This window comes from Plectropomus leopardus, chromosome 6 (genome assembly GCF_008729295.1).
Source record: "Plectropomus leopardus isolate mb chromosome 6, YSFRI_Pleo_2.0, whole genome shotgun sequence".
In the NCBI taxonomy this organism is placed as follows: domain Eukaryota; kingdom Metazoa; phylum Chordata; class Actinopteri; order Perciformes; family Serranidae; genus Plectropomus; species Plectropomus leopardus.
In genome coordinates, this window is record NC_056468.1 from 34,701,236 (window position 1) to 34,713,509 (window position 12,274).

General features: G+C 38.0%; 1 protein-coding gene across 2 annotated transcripts in view; it reads right to left on the reverse strand.

Moving 5' to 3' along the window:
* The window catches only part of bmp2k (BMP2 inducible kinase), a 68,941-nt gene extending 58,865 nt beyond the window's left edge, over positions 1-10,076 (reverse strand). Inside the window, exon 1 of one of the 2 annotated variants that reach the window (XM_042487821.1) lies at positions 9,154-10,076. In XM_042487821.1, the coding sequence (XP_042343755.1) occupies positions 9,154-9,304 (151 nt within the window). In that variant the 5' untranslated portion in view covers positions 9,305-10,076. The remainder of the gene's footprint in view (positions 1-9,153) is intronic. The other variant, XM_042487820.1, reaches the window with a different exon arrangement.
* Between the last annotated feature and the right edge of the window lie 2,198 nt (positions 10,077-12,274).

Consider the following 12,274-nt stretch of genomic DNA (forward strand, 5'->3'; position numbering starts at 1 on the left):
TCACCAGTACAGTATGCTAATAATGTAGATGGGATGCATTCTCACCCCCCTCCCCTGGCAGAGAGAGGGGGATCAAATAGGTCATTCAAAAAAAGATGATCAAAATGAACGCTCTGACCTGCGCCGCAATGAGTGACGGTCGTGACTAGAAAAGTAATTATACCTGCAGTTGTTTCACTCAAATTATTATGTTTTGTTTTTGTTTATGTAACAGTTGGCAAATCAAAAGCATTTTGTTGTTTGCAAAAGACCTTCATCCAACTCAGGGCTGAGTGCTAATCAAATAGTCATTTGTTGTTTAATTTATGTACATTCACTGAAATTGTACCATAATGATATTATGCTTTTGTTTCACAAAGCTCAGTTGTCCAAGCAAAGGGTCATCTGCACCAAGAGAATTAACTATAAATATATTGTTTAAATATACCATTCTAATTAAAGTGAATGGCACCACACCACAACAGTGTTGAATGATATTGTTGGAAACACTTTCTGATGGATTTGATGAACAATAGAAGCACTCACAGCCAATGAAAATCCATCCAAATTCACAAGGTGTCACGTTAAAAATGGCAGATGGCATAGCAGAGAAGGTCATCTTTAAGGTTAAAAAGCATAAGCTAACACAGCAGCAGCTGCCAACATCCAACATCAACAAACTCACACCAACAACAAAAACAGCTAAATCCTGTCCTGTCAATACCCATTAAGTAAAACTGGCCGTGTGACGCCAACAGTTAGCCCTGCCTCCGTGTGTGTGAAAGTGAACCCTGACCAACTGTTCCCTTGTGTGGAGCTCACACTCCTGCAGCAGTTATCTCTTGATTAACAGAAAGAGATCAACAGTAGACAAGTAGGTGCTGAACAAATCAATATTGTTGCACTGCACACATCTCTACAAAAAAGTACGATTTTAGCCATTTCAAATTGTGAAAAACAATATAAAAATCAAAACCAAAGTGGTGGAAGGAGCGACAGATCATCAATATATTTTTCAGAGAGCTTACACACAGTGCAATGTGGCATCATGCAGCAAGATGGTGTGTTAGCCTAATATGTGCAAGAGGACACAATCACGATAATGAAGGATAACATTTTTACAACTGTAATAACTTTCCAGAGTTGTAAAATCTCATCTCTATGCTGTTTTCAGCCTGAACCAGAGCACAGACAGACACTGCTCTCCAACATCATCGCAGAAACACCAAATGAGGAATTATGGTGTCCCACCGCTCCATCTTGGAAAAATATTGTTATTAATACCATGATACTGATTATAGCCATATCACTCAGGCCGACTGCTTTTCATTTTATCTAAACTGTCAGACCCAAAAAAGGAGCAGATATCTACAGTATATTTACCTAACATCAGGATTTAGCTTTCATTTATTTTAATCTCTGTAACAAAGCAAACACAGCTACAGAAACTCACAACAAAGAGCTTATCAAACGCACTTGTTTCAAGTGTAACCGCACTCACACTGACACATTTGTTCAGTAAATTTCTAGTAGCACAGAGGCCAAAAAACCTGTTTGGTGAATGCATGGCATCTGTCCAGATCACAGGTGGCAAAGGACAAAGTGAAAACGCATCATGTTCACTTTGAACACAGTAGTTGTTTGCATGGAAACAGTGTTTGCGTTTCTCCTGTTTACATGATCTGTGGCTTGTCGTGGTCAGGGAGTCCCTGCGATCGAGGCTGCAAGTCTCACACTTACAGAGCGCCATTACAAAGCCCCGTGCAAACGTTTCATGATTCTGCTGACAGCAAGCAAATAGGGAAAATTTGTGTAAAGTCAGCATGTTTGGAGAAAAAGTTTTTTGTTTTGTGACAAACGTGTGTCACTTACAAAGCTCAGACAACACTCAAATGGGCCACTCAAGGTTTCTACATGAAGGAGGTTAAAATGATGAACAGACACAGGGAACCACTATGAAGTCGCCTTAGAAGATGGAGGTGACCCTAATTAGACGAGGCAGTGATGAATTATGACCTAGCTGCTAACATGCTTGTAAAACTGCAAACATAGGAAGTGAAACCACTGAGTCAAGGTCTTCCTGTTAATTAGACAGAGGCAGTGACGTGAAGAATTTACCGACACATGCAAACATGAACTGTTTGCCTTGTACCTCCAGTGTCAGGTAGCTACAGTACAGCAGTCATGTAACGTGGCGGTGGTGGTCTGGTGAATAAATAACAGTGACATAATGGCTATTATGCAAGTTAAACAGACAACGAGACATGTTCCAGAGGCAGTTATCTGTTAAATGCTTCGTTGCTGCTCAGCAAATAGCCTGATTTAATATTCTGACTGCAGAGCGATCAGTTTGGGAACAGTTTGTCTGCCTTCTTAAATGGTGGCTTCAAGCATTCTTAATAAAACCAATAAGGGTGTATTCACCAGAAAACTGGCTATATTTCCTCTGGGTTGAAGAAATATGCATGATGATGTAAAAAAAAAAAAAAACCATCATTAAACTAGGGACATGCAGTTGTAGAGGTCAATCAATATTGGTTTTTCAGGGCCGATACCAACAGCGATTGTTAGTAGTTAATGAGACAGATAACCAATATGCATTTACAAGGAAACTGGGAATATTTCTGTCAAAATTTAGAATTTGGAAAATAACAAACTCCTACACAAAACATTGTTTAAATGCCTTTAGCAAATGTTTAATCAAAACTGAAACTTTTAACATTATATACTACAAGTTCCCAGCAACTTTTTTTTATGAAGTCAAGTGAAAATTTAAATAAATAAATAAACAAAAAGCTCCCTCAGGTTTTACAAAGTAAAAGTTCCTTCCATGCTGACACTTTCTTTGCACTTTTTAAATAATTAAATTGATCAGCAATATTTAAACAAATAAGATTAAACAGGCAACTGAGTGTAGAAAGGTCAGGGTGATGTCTGAGGACAGGGCACCTACATATTATACATTTCAAATGGTATACTTTTCCAGACTTGACAGAAAATAAATATTAAATAGATATGTATGTATCTGATATGCAGGAAAAAGCGTACTTTATATTTCTACACAATGAACTCCCAAAATGTCAAAATATAAACAGTTCATACGTGTCTATTGTGATGTCCCTAAACTTTGCCAGGCTTTTTGTGCAACTACCAAACTTTCCAAACCCATAATTTACCAAATTCATTCCTACTGATTTCCTAAACTCAAGACTAACCCCAAATGTCAAGAGTTAGCGGAGAAAAGTGTGACGGGATGCTCACAGATGCATCCTGTTCCTACTTGTCATGTTTTGTGTTCCTCTTGGAGACAGCAGCAGATAGAGCTCAAGAGAAACCGCAGAGGCTAAAGGGGAGTGGAGGGAAATGACTATGTTCCTACTCAGTGTAGGAACTGTCCAGCTCTGCAGATATGTCACTGGAAAAAACTGTTAACCATATGGCAGAAACATAACTTTTGAGCTTGACATGAGTTTCATTTTGAATATATTTGGAGGAGATGCTGTTTTAAACCGACCTGCCCAATCATTCAAACATGTTCCCAGCTCTTTACTATAGCTGTATGTGTTCGGCTTTAAGTGAAGTTTGTGCTTTTCATTAAACTGGTACAACTGGCCAAAAATGCACTGCAAAGAGATGGAAGTCAGATCACTGAGTGCCTGTTGGACTGTGGCTTTAACAAGTGAACAACTTAATTCCTCTACACAAGATAACTTAATCACAAAAAAATAAGATACATCTCTTATATAAAATATAGCAACTGTTCATCAACTACATGGAGAATCTCCCATCCCACATAATTAAATAATGGCCTGCATCATCTCCCTGTTTTCACCACAGTAGTGTTAAAATAGACTGTTATTACAGCTAATGCTATCCTGTCTATCTCTCATCTTTTTATTTTCCATTTATTGTATTGTTGTGCTTCACTTTATTAGTTACATTTTATGTGAATCATTACGGGCAAATTTATTTTATTGTCTTGTAAATGTATTTTTGAGTTGTGCTTAATGTAAATTGGTGCTTTCAGTTTGTCACTGTGTTGTTTGTATATTTAAAAAATAATAAAATTATATATATATATATATATATATATATATATACTGTATATAAAAACAACTGGTAAAGCTGCTAGCTGTTAAAACAGCACTTGATCCATCGGTACCAAGAAGTCAGCCCAAAAAGTTAACCAGTGCCCACAGCATGTTTAAGTCATCACTAGAGAAGCAATAATTAGCTATGAAAATCTTAGATCCCAGACTTCCTCCAATAATGATCATTAAATATGTACAAAAAAAACAATGCAAGTAAAAAATAAAGAATCTACACTACATATGTGTGCATATACGAAATAATTAATTGTGTATCCGGGAATATAATTAAATATATTTAAATAAGCAGCAGTCCCATGTGCCCAAAGAACACATTTAATATGATTATTAAAAAAAATTTTTTTTTTAAAAACTCACTTTTTGGGTATGACTGATTTTGAAAATTTCTTCAGATTTGGGCTACGGCAAGACCAGATAACACCTCCAAAAGGAAATTTAAGTTGCAGACACCAAATAGTTAAGGTGACGGGAAGAACAATCAGTATGAGCATCCGTTTATTCTGTGGTTTTCTCTCATCAGATATGGTCACGCAAAACTTTTTGACAAGAAGGAACTGCTGCGATCAAAACAGCCTCAGTCTCACTTCACATATAAAACCACACCTTATGGCAGACTGCTGCTGCAGCTGATTCAGATTGTGTTTTCACTACTAATAATCTGAACATCGTTCAGGTTATTGTAATGTGGATCCTCAGGTTAACTGACTGTGCACTGTAAATTTTACTGTTCTCATCTGGACAAAGAAAAAGTTTTTCTTTTCTTTTCCAAACACACCTGATACACAGTTACTTGGTGGTCTCTGGGCCAACATGGCAGGTAAATCCCAAAATTAACCTTGACACATTTACCACTTTCCCGGCAGGTTTTTAAACAGAACAAGACCTCCAAATGACGATTGGTTACCTGCCAAGTGTTTTAAGCCACAAACCCCCAAACCTCACTACAGAACTGAGGTCCTGTGTTGCTGAATGGGCAGCACGCTGGACCACCACTGACAGGAAAAGTAAAGTACTCAGCTCCTTATGCAATCACGACACCGTAGAGTGCTATATTTATAGGAAAGCATCCTCAAGCTGCTCGTCTAAGTGTGTATTTAGCCTACATCATGAGTGCAACTGAAGTGGTGGAAGCCATTAATTGATTTTCTATGGTTACTGTAATAGAGTAGCTTTTTGTGCTCTGAAATATTTTTATTGACTGTCATTTTATTTCTACTTAACCAAGTTTTTATTGAAGTGTGGCACTGTGAGCTCTATTTAAAATTGCATACAGTAGAGTACAAATGCTGTCACATATTTAAATGGTTATAAGAGAATCACTATGGTTGAATTTAATTCACTTTTTGGGTGATTTCTCATTCTATTTATTTATTTATTTTGTCTTATTATTGCTTATTAGGGGTGGGGAGAGGGCGATAATGCATAGCATCACTACATTTTGTGTGGCAATATTGTTATCACATGTACAAATATCTTTTTTTTCATTATATATATTATCAATTATTATTTAATGACTACTACATAAATTATATTATTATTAAATTAATCCTTTGAGCCTGAGCAAATTGGCTTGATTTCTTTCAAAAGCATGGGAAGAAGGTAATCAGCCACAAAAGAAGAAATTACCCCAAAATTTGCAAGAAATTAATAAAATGTACAAGAAAATTACCTGAAAATTAGTTTTAAAAAGAAAAAGAAAACAGAAAACTAGGACAGCCCCATTACATATTGTAGCATAACACACTTTTTACAAACTTCTTATTTTCTTATAATTTCTTTATGAGATAAAGTATCTCATATATCATTCTTTGAAAAATAACAGCCGCCTGCTGATGCCATAAATAATCGCATGTTCTGTTTCTGATAAGCACTAAGTTTCACTCTGAATATGTCACCAAATAGCTACTGACTTCAGTAGATTTCACACCTGGCACTTACGCCCCACTTTGACGGAGGAGCTAAATTCTTTTTTTGGAGTCTGACTTTAGCATTGTGTCTCTTACTGAATGCAGCAGACACTGTGCGAGAAATCAAACAGACAGTTAGATGATTAATGTGCAGCTCCGACTGGCACGGACACCCTGCTCTTACCCTGCAACAGAAACGATGAGCAAAGGTCACTATGTAACCGTGTGCTCCTGGTAGCAAAACCAGCCACAATCACTTCACATGATTACATGATGACACAGACTCATGACTGCTAGCAGGAAGGGTTTTGTGTGTGTGTGTGGTTGTTGTTGTTTTTTCGGGCAAGTGAGATCAGGTTTACAGTTTGACTCAACAACCTGTTTACAGCGCTGCGTTAGTTGAAGAGACATTAAAAGTCTGAAACTTTTAGTTAGCCTTCTTTACGCACAGTGACCTACAAAGAACGATTTCTAAGTTAAGTAACAATGTTAGTAAGCACGCAAAATGTATTCAATAATGTCTCTTAACTCATTTAACTGTCCAATTAAACTCAAGTGGGAGTAGCTCTGCACTTATTTCCCCTTTCACCCACCTAAGCTCTTCCCATCATGTGGGCTGACCTGAACTTAAAAAGTCCTCAAATGGTAAAACAAAATTTGCAGCTGCCTTTTAATCATTACTTTTTTATTATAAATATATATGTACTAACACTCTCGCATGTAAAGCACTTAGAGCTGCATTTTATGTATTAAAGGTGCTATACAAATAGAGGTTATTATTATTATTATTTTATCTGTTGATTTATGTAAAATAATAATCAGTCAGTGTTCTGTACACTGTAAAAATATACTACTTGTTTCATGTAAAAAAACAACTCAGTGTCTCGATTGCCTTAAAATTTCATGTTAACTGAATTTGACACAAGTTTAAGTGTACTTTCATCCCTCTACTGAAGAGCGGCAAGGGGATTTTTTAAGTGCTTATTATAGACTAAAGCACTTTTGCAATATTATTTTGCATTGGTGGAATTTTGGCGCAATTTTTCCAGTAACGCCTCATTAGTATCACCTTATTCTGGAATAAATAGTATAAAAATATTACTAATTCCTGGTAAATAAAAGAACCTAAGGACCAATTACTTGACTAATTGGTGAGGCTGGGTTAGCTGGGAAGCTCTATAAATCAAAATATGCTTCATTAATACACTGCGATACGTACAAAAGCATTAGTGAAATAACAACTGCTTTGTTTGTTTCTACACTTCCTCATTCTGTTTGTGTGACTGCACATGGAGGAGATTCTCATTTCAACATATCAGGAAATTTTGTTAAGCCATGAAGGAAATATCTTCCAATAAGTCTGTCGACATCCTCAAGTTCTGCACTGAGTAAGCTCGGTCATTGCATAAGACATGCTTTATGTGTTTATCTAGCGAGCACTGTTGCTGCTTGTTTTGATGGTATGCAATCTGATCAAATTAGTCATGCTAACACGAAACTATAGTGCAAGAACACTTTATCTGATTTGTTCAGGGGCCACTTTTGCAAAATGAGAGGAGGCCAGGGGCCACATTTCTAGGGTTTTAGGATGTCTCTAGGATTTTTTTTTTTAAAGATTTTTTTGGGTGGTTTTATTGCCTTTAATTGACAGGACAGTGTGAGTGTGAAGGGGAGAGAGAGAAGAGGAGACATGCAGCAAAGGGCCGAGGCCGGACTCGAACCCGCGGCCACTGTGGTGTGGACACAGCCACTGTACATGGGGGCGCCGCTCTTTCCACTGAGCCACCAGGCGCCCCAGAATGTTTCTAGGATTTCAGGGCATTTCTAAGATTTAAGGAGTTTTACTACTAAATATTTACTACTAATTTTAGGACATTCTAGGAATTTAGGACACTTCTCAGACTTTAGGACATTACTTGGACTTAAGGGCGTTTGTAAGAATTTAAGGCATTTGTAAGAATTTAGGACATTTCTAAGATTTATGGATGTGTCGTGAATTTTCGGGCATTTCAAGGATTTATATACATTTCTAGGTTTTTATAACGTTAGTCAGATTCAAGGACATATCTAGGATTTTAGGTTGCTTCTAGGATTTATGTTGTTTCTAGGATTTTTGGTTGTTTCTCAAATCTTAGGATGTTTCTAGCATTTTAGGACATCTCTAGGATTTCATGGCATTACTCAGATTCCAAATCTAGGATTCAAATCTTTAGATTTTCTCGACTTTTGGGATTTTTCAAAAGATTTTAGGACATGTCTAGGAATTTATGACGTATCTAGGATTTAAGGACTTTACTTGGATTTTAGCAAGTTTGGCAAGTTTCTATGATTTCAGTACGTTACTCAGATTTAAGGATGTATCTAGGATTGCAGGATGCGTCTCAGATTTTGAGACTTTTTAGGATCTTGGGCTGAGGATTCTCCACAGGCACTTCGTTTATATAAACAATCTCTATTTTCATATTGTTTTATGCTCACCCACACCTTATGTATACTAAAAGTACACAAACAGTTCTCAGTGTTAATCACTTTATATTTATTGTCAGGAAGAAAATAGACGGGGGCCACCAAGCACACTATGGGGTCCAAATTTGTCCTACAGGCCATATGTTGAGCAACACTGCTATAGTGTCTCTCTGCCAGCCTATGGAGAAACTAATGTTTGCACATTTAGACAGCCCAACTTTTCAAAAAAAAAAAAACTGCAGAAGAGCTCGCATGTAGGTTATTGTTTTTAATGGCTGGATCTTAACATGCTGTATGTTGACACAGGAGGCTGAAACCGTTGTTACCCCGGGGGCAACCAACCCCCCCTCCTAAGTGGAGCAGCTGAAGATGCAAACTACAGCTGTATGAGGAAAACTTACGTTTTCGCTCGAGCTATGTACCAAATCCCTGGTGTCCCAGTTTAAGTACCAAAGCTTGCACAGCCTGGAAGAGAAGCGCGACCTATTTCAATCACTCTGCGTGTCATTTCTTGGGGGAAAAAGCTCATGTTTAAGGGGGAAAAAACTGCTCTTTAACAGTGGAAACCAAATACTAAACCCATAAAAGGAACAAAACTGGAGGAGTTGACTGCTGTGTTCAAACTGAAGAGGACGGGTGTGTCCCACAAAGTATCACGGAGCTTAAAGTGAGAAAAATGTCATTGTGCATACCTTCTGCGATGAGCTCCTCCACGGTGACTTGAAACCGGCCGACTGCAAACACTTTCCCGAAGTAGCTGCTGACTCCGGAGCTGGACCCGGACCCGGACGCTCCTCCGAGCCCGCCGCTCTCAGACTTTGGCATCCTGGAAAACTTCTTCATCCTCTTTTCTTTCGTCTATCACCGTATGCAATCCCTGTTTTTAGGTGGTAGATTCACCACACAGTCCAGTTCAACTCGGTTGTGTGTCCCCCCTATCTACTTATGTGAAGTCTTTTCTTTTCCTGCATGCTCCGCGGCTGGCTCTTCTGGGGGGACTACAAGCTGTCGGCATTAAAGTAGCAATAAAAGGTGGGCTGATACAACCACGTCGGTGTCCAAAAAGCTTGCACCAGTGACAGCATCCACTTCAAAACGCCCCGAAACGACAGAAATGTGTTAGCTGCTGTGAGACATCGCTGTAGCTGGCGGTTGCTAGCATGCGTGAAGACAGGCGGTGTGCAGTCTCCGCCAACAATGGAGAAAAATGGACACGGGAGAGGTTCAACAATAAAGCAGGCAACACGAATCCCTCCGAGGATTATATCCGACTCGGTATCCCTCCAAAAGTAGCCTCGGCGCGGTTAGCTTCACACGCCGCGACTTGTTCACTCAACTCGGGCGACGCGGCTAGTTAGCTCGCTATTAGCTTAGCGGCTAACGAGCGGAGCTAGCAGCGGGTTGCTCCACACCACCCCGGGGTGCAGGTGGGCTAACAAAGTGGGAGCCCGCGTCTCGTCAGGAACCGTCCCAACGCAGTCGTTCTCACCAGGTTCACCTGTGTCATCTCCGCTCACCTCCGTGCCATTTTTTTTCACGGTGGAGCTTCGCTTAACGATAAACTTCTCGTGACTCCCCCGACGGTAGCCTACAAAATAAGTGGGTGGTTTGTTATTTACCCAATGAAGAGTGACAACCTAACCTGTCCAGACCCCGCCCCCTACCACTGTTATGATTGGTGGAAGTGGAGAGTGTATGGCGGCCTATTCGTGCCTGGAAAAAAAAGAGGGAAAAAATGAATGAATGAAGATATGTATGGTATTACAACGGATTTTTGGACCACGTTGAGGGGAAAAAAATGGAGACTTTGAAAATAAAGTCGTAATATTATGAGAAAAAAACTCGTAATACATTATGAAAATAAAGTCTTACAAGAAAAAAAATCTTAATTTTATGAGAATAAAATCATAATTTACAAGAGTAAAGTCATAATATTATGAAAATATAGTTGCAATTTTAAGAGGAAAAACAAGTCACAATTTTACAAGTTTGAAGTCATATTTTTAAGAGAAAGGGGGATATTATAATACGGAAATAAACATATTGCCAGTAAACTATAAAACAGGCAAGAGTAAAGGCAGCCTCCTTGGCAACTGGGGGCAATGGCCAAGGAAGCTGCCTGTGCTCTCACCTGTCTCACCTAAACAGGTAGATATGATGAGCGATCAGATAAAATTACAAGGACAATTCACACATTACAGCAGCTGAAGGATGAGAGGCAAGAGAAAAAAGTAAAGTTTAAAGTAATTCAGTGCTAACTAGGAAAAAAATTAGGTGGAATAAAAAAAGGTAAAATCTATATAGACCTGTCACTTATACAGATACAAATACAACATAACAGAGAAAATATATGCAACAGAGGAGAGATGATATGTGTAAAAAGATATGTACAAAAATAAATATTCAGATGGAGGCAGCTCCTCTTTAGACTTTCTGTTCTGGTCTTGAATTTGGGAGCCTAAAGTCTCTTAATTATGAAAACATTAAACAAAATGAATACGTAAATAAAAAAATATAAATAAAACATAATAAATAATACATAATTAAAACACAGGGAGTGGGTTGTATATTAAGTTTATTCTTAAATAAGCATTGCTTTGAAGATGATCAGAAAAAGTCAGCGCATCTTTGATTTCAAATTATTTGTTCACACAATAGACAATCACACATTTTGAAGCAAAAAACAAAAAAACAAAAAACAGACCACAGCTTTAACTACAAATTGAGGAATGAGTCCTCTCATTTTTTAAGTACATACTACCTGTACATATACAGACCCAGAATTTATCTCCCAAAAGTAATTACATCAAAGCACATGTGGTGATATGTTCTTAATACTCTTTATTACTCACGAGTTGGTTATTTGGGTTTTTTTTACAACTTTTCTTATGTTTTCAGAATACAACCATTTAACATGTATTTTCTTTGACTTTCATTTGCACAGATACCCACCACACCCTCCCATCCAGGTTTACACAAGTAACCAAAATAAAAAGACAAAAGACAAAAATACATAAATAAAAAGTAAGTAAAGTAAAGTAAAACAATAATTAAAAAAATAAATACATCTAACATGCTTACATACTACACCAAATTACAAGGTTTTACAATAGTTAAAGAAAGGCGGCCAGGTTTTGTTATACTTCTGGCATCTGAACTTCTCTAGTACTATCATTGGCATCACATCTTAAATTAATTTCTTAAAAGATGGTGGATTTTTTTTTTTTTTTTTTGCCTTCCAGTTAAGCATTCCTAACATTTATTGTTTTCCCTTTTCTTGGTAGCAACGGGCTCCCATAAGAAGCGTCCAGACAATGCTCATCTGTAACAGGGCGGTGTGAGTGACAGACAGACGGAGCAGTCTGGTTGAGGAAAGAGAGCACAAAACAGGCTGGAAAGAATGCAGTGCATGGAGAAATAAACAAACCTCAGGCTACACTGGAGTAACGTGTTCGCCTCAGTCACATCCATCATCTTGTTTATTATTAAAAAACCCTAAAGTAATCCTCCTCTGCGCCTTTGTTATTCCTGTTCACTGATTTTTTTAAAAAGCATGCAAAGATGATTAGCTCCTCAGTGTGAGTGAACTGATCTCACACTTTCTTTTATTTTAATGATTATCTGCAGTGGAGAAAAACAATGTAATATTTCAGCAGCCAATGAGGAAGTGCTGTGACAGCTGCCTCTGCGAACTACACGCTTTGTGAACAAAGGCATGTGTGCAGGCCGGGAAATTCACCTTATAATGCTACACAAATTAACTTGTTCATGGTCTAACACATGTGCAACATCACCCAAAATCACTTCTGTCTT